The following is a 21656-nucleotide window of genomic DNA, read 5'->3' as shown; positions in this document are numbered from 1 at the left end:
CACCACCTGCCCCCCTGCCTCCCACCCCCAGGCCCCACTCAGGCTGAGTCTGTATCCGTCACTTAGCACTTCAGGCAGGGATGGTGTGGCTGGGAGGATGTCGCATCTTATCAGAAATGAGTATCCACAGCAAATCACACAGAGACTAAACAGCACTTAAAAGATTAAAGGAAATAAATACAAGCCACATAAATGGTATTGAAAAAAATCACTTAGAGTTGATATGCATCTCTCGGCAAGCAAACAGGCACTCTGGGCTTGACCTGAATTCATCTTCCTTTCACAGGATAGGAGACCGGCCATCCAAGGCAACAATGGCATAGAAATGAATGTGTGTGTGTCCGTGTGTGTAAGTGTACATATATACCTTTACGCTTTCCATTGTAGAATGGAGTAGGGAGATCTGCACTGATCTATCTCTAACACAAGGTCACTGTCAATATGGGCTGCTTGCAGTAGTCGGATTGTGTTCAAAAAAACCTAGTTTAGCTGTGCAGTGCCAGACTAACGATGTGTGTGTGTTTGCTTGTGCACATGTGTGGGGGTACACAGGCTACAAGTTCAGTTCCTCTCTTTCACACATGTCCTCCGAAGTTTACAATGCAATATCCAAAAAGTTCTTTCATCTAACCTGGCCCACCATGGCTTTCTTCAAGGCCACTGGGTAATATCAGGGTTGTGTCCAATTATAGAATGGATCTGTACTAGTTAAGATCCAGACAGAAGTAATCTTCACTGGTATGTCTGTTGAATTCTTTGCTTCCCCATTTGCCCTGGGCCTATAATAGACAATCCGTTATGGTTAAACAAATGCCCATTATCCTCCCGCCTCCTTGCTAGCTGTTTGCTTCTGTGGGTCTTCAGATGGGAAAACTACAAGCTGGTATCTTGTTGTTAGCCAGTTCCAGGAGACACCTTATTTGGGTAGTAAAATCATGTCTTCTACACAAGGAAACTATTTATTTTCATTGCAATTCAGAGCGACCATCCATCATAATCATACTGCACTTGACAGGGATTTGTTCTCTCAAATGAAACTGTTCAAAGCTTTCCTCCTGCACTCAAGTCCTGGAAATCTGTTCCTTGACAAGATGCGAGAGAATGTGTCCAGCTTTAATATATGAACGTTGTGTAATGGAGTCCATTACGTGTGGCTTAGGTCTCAAAAGAAAAGCAGGGATAATTTCTTCTTCATAAGTAGGATATAAACCATATTTAATTATTATCCTTTATATGGATTCTATCAATTTCTGCACATTTAAAGAAAGCAGATCTAGGAAAACCTTTAGTTAAGCTATAAAATATAATTTTCATTTCATGGCTTCTGTGACTACAGATGAGGAATAAAACTGGAATTAAAAGGGAGACTTAAATTTACTCACTTATGTGAAAGACAAATGTGTTGAAGTAATGGGCCACTACCTCGGGACAATGCATTTATTGGCTTGTATTTAGCCTACTTTTTGGCTAATTGCAAGCACCTCTAACTCCAGCACTTTCACTTACTTGCCTTTGTGCAGAGGGAGCTACGTGAAGATGTGATCCTTTAAAGAACCCTAACTTACCAGCTTCCTTAAAACACAAACAAGCTCAGGAATCTAGCGTGGAATTTTTATAGGCGCTGAATTCCATCCAGTCTCCAAGTACTCATAAAATTCAAGGGCTTGTTTTTGCACATCCCTAAGTATAACACTTAATGTTCTGTTGTAACTTCCCAGTGCTCCCTTGTCTAATAGGCACTGAATCTAACAGTTTTACAATTTGGGAAGACGCACACTAGAAAAATGTCAGGCAAGTCTAATGAGGCTTCAGATCCCCTGGTTTGCGCTGGAGTTTAATTTAAAGTTACAATGATGTTTTAACATGTTTGCTTATACTTGACTAAAGAGGATTCATTATTTCAATGACATAACCTCCAGACAATGTTCCAGGAATTGATTTAAGATGTGGTGGTAATTCCAACAGCCTTAATGCAGAGTTGAACATCTGTAACAACATTTCAGTTGACTTTTCATCAGTATACTGTTTTCAAGCAAAATCAAAGCAACATCTTCCAGAAACACTGGCCAGAATTCTGGGTAACTTCAAAATGATCATGTATTTTACCAGGTTTTTTTTAAGAAAGAAATATCTTCCTTTAGCTTCCTTGCCAGGTTGCAAACATTGTGTCAGGGTTCACCAGTGCCTCTCCGAGTCCTTGGAGTCAAATGGGACAATGATAGCAGCCTTCAGCGTTCCCATTTTCTATGCCTGCATGTGCTGGTCCCAGCAGTCAGCTCCTGCCTGGGGTACATTTCCTCTTCCCTGTCTCCCCATTGAGACCAAGGGGAATGAAGCCCTTTGAGACTTAAAGGTGAGTTTGTTGGCTTGAGTTAAAAAATAGTTCAAAGCAAATAAACTCAGAGAAGTAATAAAAGGCAAACAACCCATAAACATGAGTCAACCGGCTATCTCCATTACGTTATTAATCACCACATCTGGAGAAACCCACATCTGTACACACTTAGCAGGTCATTAGTAATGTCATATTCACACTGGAATCCCTCAGAGTAAGACTCATGCAAAGTGGTTCGAACACAAAGACATCTAGCTAACAGGGCTTCTGACTGAAGTCTGGAGCAAGCTGCTAGCTTGAGGGTGGAGTCGTTTTAAGGATTATTGTTTCTTATGGCTTTTCTGTTTGGTGTTTTGTGGCCCAGCAAGCTAAATGCATGCTAAGATCCACAGTAGTGCGTCTCACTTCTTCAACTAAGCTCAGCACGTTGAAGGGGAACAGGGAGGGGTGCAGGGGAATTATTACAAATGGGGTCAGATCCCAGTCCTCCTTCACCTGGCTCAGTCGCAAGCCGAGAACTGGGGGCTGCATTCTTGAACTCAAATGGGTCTTTGTGATAGCGTGATCTAGCTTCAACCTTGACTGCCAAACAATAAGGAGAAAAGAAAATGGAAATTAATCCTCAGTGAAATTTTTCGTTACGAAAGTTCCAAACCAATTTTAACACTGAATAGAATCATAGCTTTGGATTAAAATAGAGGTTTTTCTCTCTCACAGCTGAATTGCAAAGTTTTTTTTTTTATTATTCTGATGACTTCCTGAAGTTATTTTTGTTGTGTTATTATCATTGATATCTATAGGGATAATATCTAAAAATTCAGAAGACAATCTCCTTCGTGGAATAATTTCAAAAAATATCAGCATTCCCTTCTCCCAGCAACATATATAGATAAAATCCAAAAAAAAAAAAAAAATCCAGTTTGGAGCAGGATCAGATCTGTCAGCTCCTGCAAACTGTTAAAAGGAATCCTACCAAACAAGCATTATATTCCAAGCCATCAAACCTCAGTGTTATACTACTGCTTTTTGCCTCAGACTGGAGGCTTGGTCAGCTCCCTTGGTTGCAGTAATACCTAACTTGCATTAAATGCATGGGTTTGCTGCTCCCACAAAGAGTGATTGTGCGATCAGGGGTGTGGCTCGGTGGTAGAGCACTTGCTTAGTTAGCATGCATGAGGTCCTGGGTTGGATCCCCCGGCAATATTTTTTAAAAAGAAGAAGAAGAAAGAGGAGGAGGATAAGACAATAGGAGGAGGAGGAGGAGGAGGAAGAGAAGAAGGAAAAAAAAAAGAAGAGGCCGAGGAGGAAGAAAGAGTGCTGTGCACAATCTCTTTGTATCCTCAGTGAAAAGTCGTTACGTATTTTCAGGCTCCATGTAATTAAGGGTGAGGAGTGAGGGGTAGAGCTCAGGTAGAGCCCTAACAGTGTGCTTTCTATTTTCCATGAGTTTCTCAATATTTCCCCCAAGAAAAACCAGAAAAGTCACACTAACATGGTCGCTTTACAGCATGCAATTTGCCATGGGCAAAGCTGCCAGGCTGCCGGACCTCTCTTTGATATGACTGCTAACTTGCACCATGAAGTCCTGGTGTGGACCACAGAGGGAAATCCTTGGGTTGGAACACAGACTGGCACCTTCTTTAGAGACAGATGGTTTCCTATCTTGGAAACATCGACTAACAGACACCTGGCTTCCTGTCACACAGGTGAGACTGGCGAGAGGGTGTGGCTGTTTTCTTGAGCCATGATGGATAAACAACAACAACAAATTACCAGGTGAGTAAGTCATCCTATGAGGTGGGTACCAGAATCATTGCAAAAGAGCATCTGACTGCTATTTCAGACTGAATCCCTTATTGGGAATGCCTTGTGCCTGTCAGTGAGGTTAAACAGCTAAGCCTGGTGAGGATAAGGGAAAGGAGAGCCCCTTTCTAGGTTGAGAGGGAAGTAGGAAGCTCAATACCAGAGCACAAGGGACTTTTACACTTGGAGAGTTTCTGGTCTGACAGTCTTGGCATACACCATATCACCAAGAAGTTAGAAGGTATCTTCTTCTGAAGACTTGGACAAATAGTAATACATGGATAACGACGAAAAGGTGAAGGATACAGCCCTAAAAGAGCAACCCCACAAAATCATAACATCTCAAACCTATAAAACCCTCTAAAATTGAAGAATCATTTTTTTTCATATACATTATCTGGCAGGATAATTTTGCAAATTGTAGCTGAAAGTAGAAAACACTTTTATTAGAAAAAGTCAGAGGCTATTGGTTGAGAAAACAATCTGTCATTATATGAAATGAAAATTTAAAAGGATTTCTAAGTGGCCCATCCTAAGCTAACAGGGCACAGGGAACACCAGCCCCATGGTGGGCTGACGGCAAAGCAAAAGGGGGGCTTGTTGGTGCTGTTTCACTTCTGGCTTTTGTGGAGCTAATACAAGAATGGGGAGGGAGACTTTAGGGAACAATAGGTTATGTAGAAGTTAATCACAGGGTACATTTCTGGCTCTATTCGCTGCCTAGGAAACCTGAATTGTATAAGTTTGAGTCCATCAACACACGGTAATGAAAGAATTCAGCTCCTACCTGGGAAAGAGCAAAAACACTATATAAATATATTAACAGAATCCACATGATCTGCAATGCAATATTCGCTACGTCAATACTGCAAGCCTAAGAGATCCTCTAGAATCCAACTGGTAAGACTAGACGTACCTATGATGCCCACACATCCACCACCCCAGTCTCAAACTACAAATCTTATGTCTCATATGTGTCCCTGTAGGACTCCAACAGTTATCAACATCCTCTGTGTCTGTATTAGTACACACAGCTTTCCTAGAAATTTAACCTCCTGCTCAGTATTTGGTAGAAAATTTATTTGGGAAATCTGGTGGCCTTTGGCTCCCTCCCTCCCTTCCTTTCTCCTACCCACACATGGGATTAGCAAGAGGTGTAGATGTTTCCTTAGCAAATTCCTTCCTCTCATCCATGTTTTCTTTTTTTTTTTTTTTTAGAATACACTGTCTCTATTGCCCCAAGGGCAAAGAAACATCTTAAGCAAAGATCACTAAATATTAGCTTCTTAGAGATGAAACACAGAGATGACCAATGAAATTCTAAGAGGAGAAATACAAGAATGTTCCTGAATTATTCAAAAAGGATCCTGGAGACTGGGAAAGGAGTAGGAGATAGAATCTTCACTGTGTCTTCATCCAGCTGGGGGTGAGGAGTGCACAGCATCCAATAAAACAGCCCTTCCGTAACATTATTTTCCTTCCCTCCTTACCCCCTACACTAACCAAATGGTGAAGGCTTGGAAACCAGAAGGTAGGCCTGGTTGCTGCTTCAGCCCTGGCTTATGTGCTACCAGTTTGTGGGGGACAACACTGAAGTACAGATGAGACCTGCAACTTCCCTGGCACCAAGAGCTGTGTTCTTCTTGCTGTTCTCACGTTCAGGGGTCAGAAAAGTGGAGCCCACCACATGTTTTTGTGCAGCTCACAAGCTAAATCACATTTTTTAATGATAAAAATAAAAATATTTCCTAACACATTAAAGTGACACGAAATTCACATTTCAGTGGCCATACACAAAGCTTCACGTGACCATAGCCACAGTCATTTGTTTACCTATTGTCTGTAGCTGCTGTCCCTCTTCGATGGAGGACATATGGCCCACAAAGCCTAAGGTACCAAAGAGGTGACCCTGGACAGAAAGAAATGAGCTGATCTCGCAGAAATGTCATTGTTTTTATATATTCCCAGTTTTCCAGTTTTCCGAAAGGAAAGCACCCTTCCCACCTGTCAGGATAACCAACTCATAAAAGAAATACACATGGAATCCTCCACTAGAAGAGTACAGCTCTGTGCCCCTGAGTGACTCCACTGTCCCTACCACACAGCCTGTTACTAACACTGCCAGTCCCAGGCTTGACTCAAGCGAGTTTCAAGTTTTCCAACCTAAGCCAAGTTGGATTCATCCTCCCAGTACTTGGAGAATCAAGGCAAACCACATCTACTGTGAGCCATTCCTCCAAACTGTCAGGGTGTGCTGCCAGTCCACCCTGCGAGAGACCTGTACAAGACAACAGATTAACCATTAGAGTAGATATGTTGAAAATATACAGCTTCAACCTTTCCCCAGCTAGCTCAGAGCGATATATAGATGATTATTTCAACCGTCAGCTGCCGCATAGATTTAAACCCCTGCACAATAACTCCTGGATTCATCTGCCCCTTGTCAAACTTGTGCAGCTTTCGTTGGAGGATACATGGTGTGGCAGTTTCACTGCGAATCCAGAATGATCCAGACGGCTGCTGTCTCTTTGTTAACAGGAAGCCAAACTGATGAGTTTGTAATGCATTTCTTATCAAAGGTAGCCTCAGAAAAGAAAACGTGACCCATCCGTTTGGCTACAATTGCATATATACCAGATTATGGGCTTAATCGGAACATCTCTGTTATTTTCTTGGAGAAATAGATAATTCCACATCCATCCCATTAAAATCATTTTATGCCAATGAATTATGTATTGCTGAATTTATAATTATCCTTGATTTCCCCTCCTGCCGTACATTTAATAAAATCATCAGCTGGAGCCTACAGAGCAATAGTACTTAATAGATATACGCATGCTAACATATCTTTTAAGTTGATGATGATCTTTTTGAGCTATGTCTAAAATGATCATTGTGAATAAAAGAATTATAAGTTTCAGCTCATGCCTTTCAGAAAGGCACAATGGACAGTAATGGAATGTATGGTGCTTAGAAAGGAACTTTTTTCTAATATGTTTTATTTTCAAATAGATTTGAATTTATTACAGGTTAAATCAGATCCCACTGATATTATCAAGAGAAAATGCATGTAAGTTGCCGAACAGTTCTAGGCACATTGAAAAGTCTCATATCAAGGCTACTATCCTTTTTTTTTTTTTTCTCATCCTTACTGAATTTAGGGCTTACCTATCAGCATTAAAATCACTATTGCTCTTCAATTAAAATTAGACATTTCACCGGGATTTAGCTCAGTGGTTCTGCTGCCTGCTTTACAAATGCAAGGTCCCGAGTTCGATCCCCCGGGGGAAAAAATTAGGACATTTTGTTCATGGATTTTTTTTCACTTTGATATTTTAAAGATACCACATGAAATTTTCATTGATCTTGATTCCGGATATCTTGGACACCCCCTTAAATTTGGTGACCAATGAAAATATCTCACCCTAGTTCTGGCCAAGACCTTTCCACTTCTTGAGGGCATTTTGATTGCTAGTTCTACCACCCTGCAGAATTGGACAGAACTGATACGAAACATGAGCTATTTCTTTTGATCATTTCATGCTGTTTGCATGAGATAACTAAGGAAGACCCTTGCCACAATGCTTCCTCCTGGATTTGCAAATTGTCAGATATCCAAAGGAGTGCAGAAAAGATCATACTGCCTCAGGAATCTGAGATTTGCCACCTGCCCAGGGTGAGAAACAGAAAAGAAAGATGGGGTCAGGTCTCTCGTGGACTTTACTTCAACCCCACATCAAATTCTCCTAACACAACGTTAGTTTACATGTTCACGGTAGGGCCATAAGTTTTATTTGCTTACATATTTTGACTCATATCTTACCTTCTTTCTTTTTTTTCCCTCCCCCTAAACAGCTTCAAATAAACATGACTGGCAAAAGATGTCAATCATATTTTCACTTTGCTATTTGCATCTTAAAAATTAATACTTGCCCCAATGATTTTGCTATTTGAAGACTAGCCTGGAATTTAATTGTGTACATCTGAAATTGTTGTCTAAACTACAAGATGTTTCACAGATAATGACCATTATTATTAGCATCGTTATTATTATGGGCTCATCCATAAATAGCATATCTGCCATAGAGCTGGTTGTGTCGAGAGTCCTCTGGAATTCTAATACATATTCCAGATGGTTGCACAGATACTTTCTGTGAAACTCAGATAAGGGTAAAATGCATGGATTTTTAGTTCAACCCAGGTGCCTGATGAAGAATGTTCTGCCAGAACACTTTAGAAATACAGTACATTTTTAACCTTGGGAGGTGAAGACCAGCCTGGATTGTGATTTTACACTAAACACAGCATTTAGTATATTTCTTAAGGACGTAGTCACCTTCTAAAGATATTCTGAACTATAAAATTATTATCTATTTCTCCTATAATTTATCATTGAGCCCATTATGTATAATATTTTTAAAAGCTAGCATATGGTGGGTCCCTTCCTGGTCAACATTGTTAGAAAGCAACGTGTGGAATGCAGTAGCAGGGCTGGAAGGGACTGGGGCTACTGTGGCCTCGTCTTCTTTGGGCTCAAGACAATACTTAATAAAATACACATTCCCAGAACCACACCTTGGGTCTGCTGATTATAATCCAAACTCATCAAATTCTGCCAGGCAGAATAACACAAGGATATGTACCTCTGGAATCAGTTCAACTGCCCAAGATCCAACTCTGACCTTCTGAATAGTTCTGATCTCAAACAAGTTATCCAACACCTCCATGTTGAATGATCTATTGTTTTCCACACTAGACAGTTTAGGACATTGTGTTTCAGAAATTTTGTGGGATGAAATGTGATAATCAGAGGCCACAGGGTGACAGTGCATGCTTTGCTTGGTCCCACCCTGCTGGTCCACAGTTTTCTATTTGGAACAGTACTTAAATACCCTACTGCTACTTATGTAGCAATCACATGGCAGGAACCCTTATTCATATTTCTCTCCCTTGTTCTGGTAACACACGTACCATGACAGAAATAAAGATTGTAAGGCATAGAACATGTCAACTCACATGGAATGGGATGAAGGATTAAGCCCAAAAGGGCTTGAAGCCAGTGCTGGGTTCAAACCTAGATATTTGGCAAATTATCCAACTTCAGTTTTCTTGCTTATAAAATGAGAATAATGGAAGCACTCAAGTCAATTACCTTCTTGGCTTGGAGAAGTCCAGGAGCTTGGAGCTCTAGGGTCCCTCTCCACAATTTCAGCCTACTGTCTTTCGATGGTGCTGTGTTTAGCTGGGTTCCCACTTTCTCCCCTTCCCAAGCAAATGATACGGTATCCAAAGACTAGAACGAGGTGGGCACCCCACCTCCACCCTTACCCAGCAATCGGCTGTCACCTTTGTCCTATGTTTCATACGGCTCCAGTGAACCAGTCAGGTCAAATAATTAGGTTTGCCAAGTGTCATAAAATCAAGCAAAGCCAGAAAACATTTAAATGGGCCTCGACTAGAGAAGGCTGGGGCCATTCATGGCCGTAACAAATGAAAGTCAGATGGAAACATGAAGAAACCCTGCTGTTGCCTCTAAATTAGGGGAAACGCATGCTGCCTCACTCACTGTAAGAGGCCCTTTCTCTCGAGTTCCAGAAGGAGGCCATAGGGGTGATGCCTGGTGGAAGGGACAGGGAACGATGGAAGGGAGGCGGTGACTCCTTCACCGGCCCTTCTCACCACGGCTCCTTTTCACCTAAGGACTGCGCCAGCCCTTCAAGAAACAGGCCGACCTTGCCTTCTCCAGAAAGCTCTCCCAGATGACTGCAGCGAGGCAGGCTTCTGCCTTCAAGAATGCCTTGGCACATCTCATCTCTTGCACTGACACCTCCCTATTTTTGTTGCATTATTAATTTGTTTGCCATTCCCACATGTCCTACTCCCCCAGCTAGACTTTAAGCTCCTCCGCTGTAGTTTCCACATTTCTGAATCTCTCACACATGAGGCCTCTAGTAAGGTTCCTAGAAAATCATTCTTTGTAGCCAGGGAGGTGGTGTTACAGAGCGGGAAAACACAATCTAGTGGTCAGAAGCCTCGAGTTAGAGCCCCAGCCTAGATCAACTGTTTGGCACTGGCAAGATACACCCGCTTCCTGGGGGTTGGCCTTAATTAAGTACAAGACCTTTACTGCTCTGATTTGTGATGACTCTGGGCTGAATACTGTCTGCTGATCCTTGGCAGATATAACAAGAACCAGTCATGGACTAAGGACCTCATAACTACCCAGCCACAAGTAATTACCCAGCATTTCCTACCAGACTCAACCCACAGAACTACAAAATAAGAAAAGCAGGATTCCTGGGCCAAGGAAAGTGTGGTTTACCCCAGTAGTTCTAAATTCTGGCTTTCAATAAAATGAACTGGGGAAACTTTATCGAACAGCAGTGCTTGAGTCTCATCCCAGACCCACCCAACAAAAATCTAAAAGCACTGCTTTTGCTTTTCTTTCAACTTTTTAAAGACACACAATCGAAGAAAAATGAGCTGGAGAAATGAGACTGCTACATTTAAAAATTATATAATGATAATTCTTAAGTTATACAAAAACAGCAGCACAGAAGATGATGTATGACAATGTCCAGGGAGAGCTAATGAATGCATGACAGTAAGTTCTAAAGAAAGACGTTCAGAAGAAAAAAGGAGGACTTGGAACAACAGTAGGATGAGCTGAGATGTCAGCATGACGTTTTTGCACATCCTGGAGCTGAGCACCGGGCCTGGAGCTTTGAGAGTAGGGCAATCCACATGAACAAGCTGGCAAATAAACCAAAGAATGGCAGTAAAGTGTGGGAAGAGCATGCTAGCTGGAGGGGGGAGCTCAAACAAAGGCATTCCTGCCAGAAAACATTAAACCCAGGAGCTTAAGGAAACCAGTTTGCCCAGGACAGGAACGCGTATCCCACAACACAGCTGGGTGCAGGGCTGGATAAGGAGCAGGTGACAGAAGACTACATTCCAAATGACAGAATTTGGACATTACTTGGTAACACCTGGCATCCTCTGGAAATTACTTTCACTTCATGCTAAATACTCGGATTCAAAGATGACAGAAGATGGGGTTTGCATCTTAGAAAAGTCTATCAAAAACTGCTTCTCTTGGCCCACACTTCCTTATTGGTACCTTAAAAGTCACCAGGTCCAAAATAAGGCACATACGTAAGTACACAGAAATCAAACAACGAAGCCTATGCCATGGTCCAATTCCACGGGATGCTCGTTTGCGTCCTGTGGAATGGATTTGATGGTAAAATAAAGTCATTTCAAGCTTTGGAAGGATTCTGAAAAATTCAGGAGGCTAATTCCCTAACAGAATGGCCAGGCTCACCTAAACTTGACTCCAAGATGGTTATTTTCTATCTTTCAACTACAAGTCCGTTTTATGCCTTATATGAGTGTGGTGAACTCGTGGCACGCACGCTGCAGCTGGCTGGCTGTTATCACTGAACGCTCTAAAAGCTTCGCTTACATGGCAAACTGGAAGGAAAGCCACCAGAGCTTCACTTTCGCATGAAAACTGGTTGTAATCCATATTCTAAAGAAAATGATCAACAAAACTAATGCTTGCAAGTGAATTCACTGGGAAAAACATGCTGCCCCAATCCTCTGCTGTTTGGTTTCACGTCATCAATAACTCGCCAAGATATTCTCTGTCAAAACCACATAAGGGAACAAAATAAGAATGTATGTTATATTATCTAGAACTTTGATCACACCACCCCACTATTTTCCAGCCCTGTGTACCAGAGGGAAGTTTAAAAAACTCAAAACAAAAAATCTTTACTGGAGTCTGAAAATTAATGTTTTCAAGTAATTAAATTATAAAAAGTACGAAATATATGCATTCAACATTCTTTATGACCTAATAGGTAGGATTTAATAACAAAGAAGATAAACAAATGAATCCTCCTGAGATGTATTGTAATTCTCCCCATCCCTGACCTTGGTAAGTCCACTGCCTTCCATGTAGGTCATCATTTACTCCAAAACATCCTGTACAAAAGGAATAATGTAGATTTTCACAAGCTGATAAAAAGATGTGGCTGTGGTTTTTTTTTTTTAAGTTGAAAATAGGCTCACAAATAAAGGAACAAAATGTTGTTACCTGTATGTAATTTTGTTTCACTGACAATGCCCAAACTGATGAAATGATCAGTTTTTTTTTTTTTAAAAAAAAACCTTACGGAAAAAAGCACAAAAATTCTTACCTACATTGTCAGAATTTAGCCCTGGCTGAGAGAGAAAAGCAACATCTTTGGTGAACTTACAAGTCCATAATTCTTAATGAAAGCACATCATGCTAAAATCATTTTCATATAGGATATTAATCCAGTACATCAGTCACCATTATAAAAATGTCCCTCATTATCCTAGTGTGGATGATGCCTGGGGAATTAATTTGTATATAAAGCAATAGATAAAATGGGGACTTGTCACATAGCAATAACCAGACAGCAGAGGTAAGCCAATCTTCATGGAGAGATCTGGCTTTTGTATTACCTTTTAAAAACACAGTCACATTCATTGAACTAGGACTATCTCCAAGTGAACATTACACTGAGCAAGTTGGATTTAAAAGATCAGAAATTGAGAGATTTTTGTCTTTATGGAAGTACACCTACCTCTTTTTAAAAAAAACAGCTTTACATATTCATTTTAGAGAAATAAAGGAGATAATCATTAGAAAGCAAAAACACAGAAAGTGGGGAAGGGATAGCGCCTAGACTCCAGCCAAGGAGTGGTTTCATTTATGGGGAAACAGCACCATCTGGTGGTTGCACTGCATTTGAAGCCTCTCTGTGCTTCCGGGACAAGAATCTTGCAATCTATGCATAAATATACAGCCGTATTTCTCAACTGCTGTTATACATAAGAATTTTATTACCAGTCGGCAGATTTCTAACATACTGGTTGCGGTTTAATAATCCTCTATTACCTGAAGTATGGGTGATATAAAAACCTAGAATGTTAATTGTTGACAAACCAATTCTAACATGTAAAGTAATGTAAGCCACGCAGTAAATATCCAAATAAATCAAAAGGGATAGCTCCTTTTGTTCTAACAACGTTATGAAACACCACAACTTGATTACTTACATAAAGTAATGTTCAGGCATTTCTACGTACCAAGAAATCAGGGAAAGGTATTATAAACTCACAGAGACATTTTCCTTCCTTTACAATTGAGAGGAAAATATTTTGCAAAGAATATTTTCCCTTTCTCAGAAAAAAAATGTACCTAAATCATGATGTCACTTAGAAAATTTGCTCATATAACAAAGCCTGAGTTATAAATAACTAAGATTACATCTATAAAATGCTAGATTTTTTAAAAATGGCGATAGGGAAGTTGTAAAGAATATAAGTCACTGATACCATAAGTAGAGAAACACTAACTGTCATCTTTCAGAAAAAGATCACACAAATGTGATAGCAAGGGAACACAATAAAAAAAAGAAGAAGAAACAGGAATGTGATAGTGTCTCTGATTATATCTGCAAAGGAAACTGTGAAATAAATTAACACCCAAGTGCCCACAAAAGGCATACTGTAACTTCATTGTGAGCGACTGTTATGCGACGGGGAAGGTTGGTGGTCTTGTAAGAACAGAAATAAAATGTGGGATGTGAAATCTGGAGGTGATAACTAATGACTACAATACTTAAAAATCTGATTTGATCTCAAACAGAAAAAATAAGAATAAAAAAGGACTCTAAAGGATACATGAGTGCACTAAGGAACCTATTTCTCACTAGGAACAAATACACCCCAGAAAGGATCAAAGGGCTTCAGGAAATGAAAAATGACAGTTCCTATGTTGCCCTGATTTGAGAGCAAGCAAAACTACCATGCTGATAACATCCAGGGGTTTAGTAGGTGGGGTGGGGGGAGGTCGTTGTTGAATTGTTCTGGGAGGAGATGAGAACCATGACCCATTCAGCTGATGGTAAATCCACTTTAATTTCAAAAGATTATTGAGATTTAATCTCTAGCAAAAAATAGCTCCGGAAGAGTATTCCTTAAACTGTACAGACACAATTGTGCCATTTCCAGTAAAAAAGTATGGAATCCCTTTACATTCAGTTCCTCCATCTCTCTGAGTGGGGTAAGGCACACATGTGAAGAGAAGTCAACGTCAGGACTCTGCCTCTGATCCTGGAATGTCTCCAGTTAGCTACACAGAGAGCTAGACTAGAAAGTTACAAGCTAAGCAAAGGACACTGTTTCACACCTCAATGGCTACTGCATGCCATGGACAGCTGGGTGGCCAGAAACAGTTTTAGGAAGACGTGAAGGATTCGGGGCAATCTGGTAGGTTCCATGACTGTCAACATTAAAGCTGAGGGTTTTCTCTGCTTAGTCAGTATGTAGGGCCAGCAAGAGCGTTGTTTGCCCTCTGCTGCAACTCAGCTTAGGTGTGCACCTTAAAAAGAAGCAGGAATAAATTGCAAATGAATGGCATGCCTGAGTTACAATAAAACTTCACTCTCTAAAACAGGCAGATTAGTAAGTGGGCCACAGTTGGCGGATCCCTGCTTTAAAGTATGGGTAAACCTCAGTCAACTCAACAAAACAAGGGAAAGAATCAGGTGCAGAAAAACTAGAAGTGTGTTAAGTAACGAAAGCAAGAAATTACTGGAGAACACTCTTAGATGAAGAATGCTTGTGCAGAGAATGCAACTATAAAATTGATAGTGCTGAGCTAACTACAAAGGTCTTCGAATGCCATGTTGATAAGAGAAGGCTAGAGGTTGTGCTATCCCTAGAGATGATCAGATATCCAAGGATCTATCAAAAATTTGTTTTCCCTTTTTGTTAACGGGATGACAATAAGATCAGATCTTTAAAATAGTGAACTTAGGGGCCGGGGATTTAGCTCAGTGGTTCCACCACCTACCTTGCAAGAGCAAGGTCCCGAGTTTGATCCCCGGTGCCAAAACCAAGTAATAATAGTAATGAACTTAGTAGTGGACCGGTGGTAGAAAAACTAACTGGAGGAAAATAGTATCAGATTAGGTGAGAAAAACTGAGTCCCTGAGGTTGGCAAGGATCCTTACAGTGCTAAATGAAAGTCAGAAATGCAAATCAGCCTAGAATGGAGGAGAGAGTGGGACCCAGGAAATTAGAACTGGAAAAATGTACGGATACTCACTGAACCTCTAAACCTGTCCTCACACCTCAACTGGCTACTGCATGCCATGGAGAGGTAGGTGGCCAGAAAGGAGAGCAGCAAGTTAAGGACCTGAGTCCAGTCTTGGCCTCACTCCTAGCTCTAATCCCACTAACGAGAAAATCAACAACACACAGAGCCTAGATACTCATAATGCAAATGAGGAAAGGTGACAATGGTACAAATTCTCCACATGAACCAGACCTCAAAAGTGGTGATATCAAGACCATCGTCAAAGAAATGCATTTTGATGAAATGTGAAAGGAAAGAAATGTCTCTCCACCATCTGTTCCCCTCTCATTTGCTCTAATCAACCCTACATCTTCTAAAGGGACAGTGAATTTTCGGATTCTCTCCAGATGCAATTCGAAGATGGACAAATTCATAAAGGCAGGATGAGAAATGAAGAGATCCAAAGTCAGTTTTCTAAAGACCCCAATCTCCAAGACAACCTCAATAAGCATTGTAACAGCAAGTCTCTCTTTATAGTGTTCAAATTTATACACTAAGTTATAATGTTTTCTTCCTTAGATGGGAAGAACTTCCATGCGACAGACATTAATGTATCTACTTTAATAAATTTGATCACATTTGAAAAAAAAAGATATGTTACAAATACAGTTGCTTTCCATCTATGACACATAGATGTCCAAGCTAGGAAGCTCTTTCGGCCAGCCTGGGGACGAGTGTACCTGCTTTAAACCTCTACACTTCCAAAACTTATATTCCTGGAAACCTGACAATAGAAAAGTTAAGACAGGACAGACAGGACTGGGGAGGCTCTTTGGGGCAGTTAGCAATTATAATTCATTATGTAAGGGCCAGGGCCATTTGTAGAGAAGTTACAGATGAACTGGTTTTTTGCTGTCTTTAATACCCGATTACTGATAACCTTCAAGTTCTGGAAGGGGACACTTTTTATGTCCACCCCACCACCCCACGCCAGTGTGAGGCGATACACCATAAAGCAAACAAGTTAATAAAGAACAAGCCTGTAAGAATCTTCTGGGCTCTCTCTGTATCTACAGATTCTGGCCTAGAAGCTGAGAATTCATAACCAGAATAATAACACTGACATACTACAAAATTTCTAAAGTATTTCATTATTTTTTTTCCTCCTGGGCCTTACTACAATGTTTGTTAAGTAGACTCCAGCAGTTTGAAAGAATTTAGACAAGAAAGAATTTTTTAAAAAAAGAACTTCTAGTTTCTATTTCAACCAGAAAAAATGAAGAAAATCAGAACCTCAAAGTTTAAAATGACCTTAGAGATACTGTCTTTCAATTCCCTTAATTACACTCAAATTTTGCAATGTTTTCTGGGTAGTCAGGTTGGAAACTGACACTCCAGGGAGATATTAGCTACCGCTTGGCATATTTGTTGGCTTATTTTGTTTGAGACTATGATTCTCTGATCTAGAAATTAAGTAAACTGACCCAATTTTGACTTTATAGTCTGTTATACAGAGCTGTTCAATTCTCAGCCTCTATCCATGGACTTCTCTGCCTGTAATTGATATGACCTTTTATAAGACTAGTTGGACAAGACTCCATCATTTGGAGGAAAAAAATGGATGAGCTATAGTTAGAGTAGTTATTCATTATTATGCCCACTGGTATCACAAGCAGTGGTTGACCTGTGATCTAGCAATCTACTCATCCACTACATGATCTTGGTCATTTGTCTCTATTATTTCACATGTTAATGAAGGATAATAAAACTATTCAACATGTGCCAGATAATCTTAAGACATATATATATATATGTGTATGTATATGTATATATACATATATAATTTAATCCTTACAACTCTGAGATAGGTCCTATTATTATCTCTTCTTTACAAATGGGAAAGCTAAGAAACAGAGAGGGTCTGAAAATTATCCAAGGTCCCATGGTAGTAAAGTATGATGTCTATTTGGGGGTTACCCCAGGTAAAATGAGGTGGCATATTGCAGTGCATTGAGAAGCGTGGTCTCAATTAATTATGCATAAAACATCACTCTACAGTCAGCAGCCACTGAGCATCCACTTGGTAAATACATCAAAACATGACCACCAGGCCTTGATTTCAAAGTGCCCAGAACACAATCTCACCCTTCCTCTGAGGTGTCCTAGAATTCCTGACTTTAATTGCCAATGAGATCACCTAGCCCACTGCACAGTGAGGAAGTGGCTTGAAAAGTGGCTCAAAAATGCTCTAATATAGACAGAAAAAAAGACAGGAGGTGTCTGCCCGATTTCCATTTTCATCTTAATAGCAGAAATCTGTGAGAGGGCTTCCAGCAACAAGCTCCTTGCAAATTTCACATTCACATCAGTCCCAAGACTTCCAGACCCCAGTGATATGAGCGCCTTTGCTCCTGTCTGCATTCCTAGCATATTTCTTACTTTCATTTTCACCTGTCTCTTCTCTGCAGGGCATTGTACCTTCTTTTCAGTAACACCTGTTTAGGGCTTTTGCTCTGAAGCATCCCTGCTGGACATGTTCTCTCGGTTGGATGTGTTACAGGCCATGTGTGGAAATGTACTCTTCTGCACTGGAGAAATGGCCAGCGCAACCTTGAAAAAATGCAGAGAAATTCAGAGCTATTTGCAGTTAAGAGAGTCCTCCATGTAGGCAAAGAGAGCTCTGAGAGCAGTCAAGAAAGCTTGTAGTGTCTCCCTTATCCTGAGAATAAACATAATGATGATGCTAATTAGAAAACAGCTACAGAAAACTGCCTTTGGGCACCTCATGTGTGAGAAAGTTTCAACCGGGTGGCATTGTCAAATTCTGCCTCCCACAAGTCAGAGTCGATGGTCTTAATCATCACAGGGAGCTCAAAAGTTTCTCACACCTGATCAGGCGACTGTGGTCACCTGCACCTGGATAAACCTCTCTACAACAGGTGCCTTTCTTCATAAGAGCCCTATGTGGTGCATTATTTTTATAACTCATAGGAAAATGACAAGATTTGCTGAAATTAATAAATCTAGGTGCAAATGTCACAAGCCCTTATTTCTAGACCAAATGTTCTACTCCACCAAATGTGGTGGAATCCCTGCCTCTACTGATCTGAAAATGTCTCAGAACTTTGCCTGTGTGATTTTTTTTCTGTATATTATTTCTTCCCACTATTTATCCTTCACAAAGAATATTGGCTGTACCTACGAGCTAAAAATGTTTCAGTTCCTTCAGTTACATCCTTGTTTTTCCTCACTATATCCTCTCCCTTTTAACCTTGAGAATCCCAGATCTTTGTGTATACATACATGTACTACAGTGGACCCTTGATTTAAGAACACCATCAGTTCCTGAGGGCTGGTTGTAACTAAGTCAATACAGTTGAGATCTGGATGTCCACCTGGGTATGTACTATGGATAACAAGAGGTAAATGAATCTCCCATTAACCTAATTAATCAAAGTTGTTCCTATGTCAGACTGGTCATAGCTCGAGGGTCCACTGTATTTGGAAAACTGCTTACAAAGCTTTAGGAAACTTCATAGATCTGGAGCACTCTTCCTTCTGGCATACCAACTATTACTTTAATGTTGAGAATTCCTTCACGTATTCATTCTCTTATTCATCAAATAATTACTCAACTGGAATCCTTCATGCCATTTCCTACTCAAGTATTCCTGCCAATACAAAAAATCCCACCAAAAATGCCAGCATGCCATATTTCTGACCTTGGAAAGAGGTGAAGCACCCCCTAAGTCCATTCTTGATTGAGAGTGATCCAACAGGCTCCAGCACAGAAATCTGATATTGGCCAAAATGAAGATCACCACAGTCCAAGCAGTCAGCTCCACTCCCAGAAAACACCCATGTGCTGTGGTCTGCAGATGCCCCTCTGTGCACTGTCAACATATCTGGTGCAGCTCTGACTCCGAAGCTGGAGTCTTCTCACTTCATTGAAAAGTCTCTCAGTGCAGTTGCTCATCTCTGATACAGATTTCCCTCAAAAGATTCCACTTTGAGTCTGCACAGGGTTTTTTTGTGTAGCCCCAGGAGCATTTGGTGGCACTCACCTCGCCATGCTGAAGAGTCGGAATGGGGCTTTCTGTCTGCCTAGAAGAGTCCAGGGGAGTCCTTTGCTGTTTCTCTTGAATGCAAGAGGACAGACCCTCCCATGGAAGACCAAATAAGGTGACCAAAGAAGGCAGGCCACTTTTGCTAGCCCTTTCCATCTGAACTGGACATCAGAAGAGCATCTCCTCAGAACAAGAATATATAGGCATATCTAGCAATCTTCCTCCAGACCAGGAACTCTTTACAGAGAGGTCTTTCCAATTCCCTCTGAGATTTCAAAGGTGTCAGCCTGAGCTGACAATGTTGGACTGGGGTTGTCCACTTAGATTCCCTGTGGGGAAAGGTCAGCTAAGAAAGTAGAACCCTCATAAGCAAACGTAAAGTAGAGGATCCCCTGGTTATCTAAGTAATTCAACATGCTGGTGTGGGAGAAACCCCTTGAGAGGACACGTGGCTACTTGGCTGAGGTCACTTTGCTGTCTTCCACTTCCAGAAGTTGGCATCCTCAGTGTGCATAGCCTACCCCTGTGAGGAAATCCACAACTCAAGAATTTTCCATGCTGTGTTCATGCCTCTTTGGGGTCAATGGTGCACACAAATGCTACAGTCATGGACGCTGACGGAGACACAACGAACACAGACAAAGATGCTATAAGCAAAAAAACAAAACGGAAAAGAAAGTATGCCACAGTGCTAAAATAACTTCCCAGGATTTTGTGTGGCAGTACTTCACGGGAAATGTGTTTTGTATTTCCAGAGAAGTAGAAATGGTTGAAAATACAGTGGGTTTTCAGTGCACTAGATGTGAAGAACTGTTTCCCTTCATAGATTTAAGGAGACATGCTGTCACCCTGAGAAAGATGGGAGGAGAAAAGTCTCATTGCCATACACAGGGATTTAAAAAAAAATAATTACCACAAGCTGTAACTGAAGCTACCACATGCAGCTGGAACCAAGACTGCAGGGCTGGTCATATGTCCCAGCTAGTGGCCCCATTGGCTTTATGTCTGCTGTTCAGCCTGAGCCAAGAGTCAGTCCAGCCATTGATGCTGTCCATCTCTGCCACCTTCAACACACTCAAGGTTGGGGGCTATTCATCCAGGGAGGAGGAGTACAAACTGGGGAGGAAAGGGAAATAAATGCAGTAGACCCCTAAAACCAGTGGTAATGTGTGCAGCCTGCTTAGGGTTTCAGCCCTGGCCCCGATGAAGTAAATCTCCCTCCAGTAAGACAATTCCACAGAGCCCAAGTAGGAATCACAATGGCTACTGGTCAGCTGGGAGAATTAGGATCATGAAATTTAACTAATAGGATTCAACTGCTTCAGTCATTTGTTAACCTTTACGAAGACTGTAAGGACTTGAGCTAGGGTTTGGATAATGTGCTTCGGCTGCGGGAGCACTCAGGGCATGGGGCTAGAGCCATCCTTCCCAAGGCTCCTCAGAGAAGCTCAGTCCTACCCGCCACTGGCATAGCCCCTCTATGTGTCTCTTCCCCTCCTTGACAATGGGTCTCCCAACAGCAGTGCTGGCCCCTTTTTTCCTGGCTGCCACTGCTGAACCTGTTTCTCTGATCCAACATTGGAAACACTTTCTACTGCATTACATGTGAAGAACAAAACCTTTGGTCTGGCCTCTACCAAAGGCTGGGTCCTATTTTAGCCTTCAAAAGTTTTCATTTTCCCCAAATCCCCAGAACAAAGTCTTAAACTCCAGTCTCTCTAGGTGACCAGCTGTTTTACCAGAGAAGCCAGCCTCCCCACACTATCTCCAGTGTTGATTACTGAAATTCCTGTCTTTCCCACCCTGCTGGAGACTAACTGATCTATTGATCTTACTCAACTGCATAACTGCTTCAACTTACCCCACAAAAGCAGGAGCCACACAGCCTATTTTTAAGTCCTGGCTAGCTTCACTATTTACTGTGCGACCACTGGCAAATCATTTAACCTCTGTGTCTCCCTCACATCATCTGCAGATGCCTCAGTTTACAGCAGTTGCCTTGCCTGCAAATAACAGATACTACTTTCCTAATTAGTACTACATTAACTAGCACCTGCATAGACAGATGTCTACAACCCATCCTTATTGTGCTGGCAGAAGACCTTGCACATAGAAGAGCAGAAACTACACTAAGTCTGGTCTTGACATGAATACTAATTACTCACCTGGCAATTTTCTAGTACCCCCATATCAGCAAGCCTCAGTTTCCCTATGATGTAGTACATTCATAATAATGACAGATCTGTTTGAGTAGTGACCCTTTACTCAGATAAGACAAAAAACATCACCCTGGCATCTAGAGGGGAATGCCATTTTTCAGTGAAACTTTGTA

At 41.2% G+C, this 21656-nt stretch overlaps 1 protein-coding gene across 37 annotated transcripts in view; it reads right to left on the bottom strand.

Moving 5' to 3' along the window:
- Positions 1–21656, bottom strand: part of Kcnma1 (potassium calcium-activated channel subfamily M alpha 1) — a 709412-nt gene that overhangs the window by 92749 nt on the left and 595007 nt on the right. For 4 of the 37 annotated variants that reach the window (XM_010607532.2, XM_010607606.2, XM_019205129.2 and 1 more), the window contains one exon: positions 2831–2917. The exons of the other annotated variants lie outside the window; for them this stretch is intronic. In XM_010607532.2, coding sequence (XP_010605834.1) covers positions 2831–2917 — 87 coding nt within the window. The remainder of the gene's footprint in view (positions 1–2830; positions 2918–21656) is intronic. 37 annotated transcript variants of the gene reach the window in all.

Source organism: Fukomys damarensis, unplaced genomic scaffold, assembly GCF_012274545.1.
Source record: "Fukomys damarensis isolate Sample0158 unplaced genomic scaffold, DMR_v1.0_HiC HiC_scaffold_20, whole genome shotgun sequence".
Classification (NCBI taxonomy): domain Eukaryota; kingdom Metazoa; phylum Chordata; class Mammalia; order Rodentia; family Bathyergidae; genus Fukomys; species Fukomys damarensis.
The sequence above is the reverse complement of the archived record's forward strand: the minus strand, read 5'-3'. Positions and strand labels throughout refer to the sequence as shown.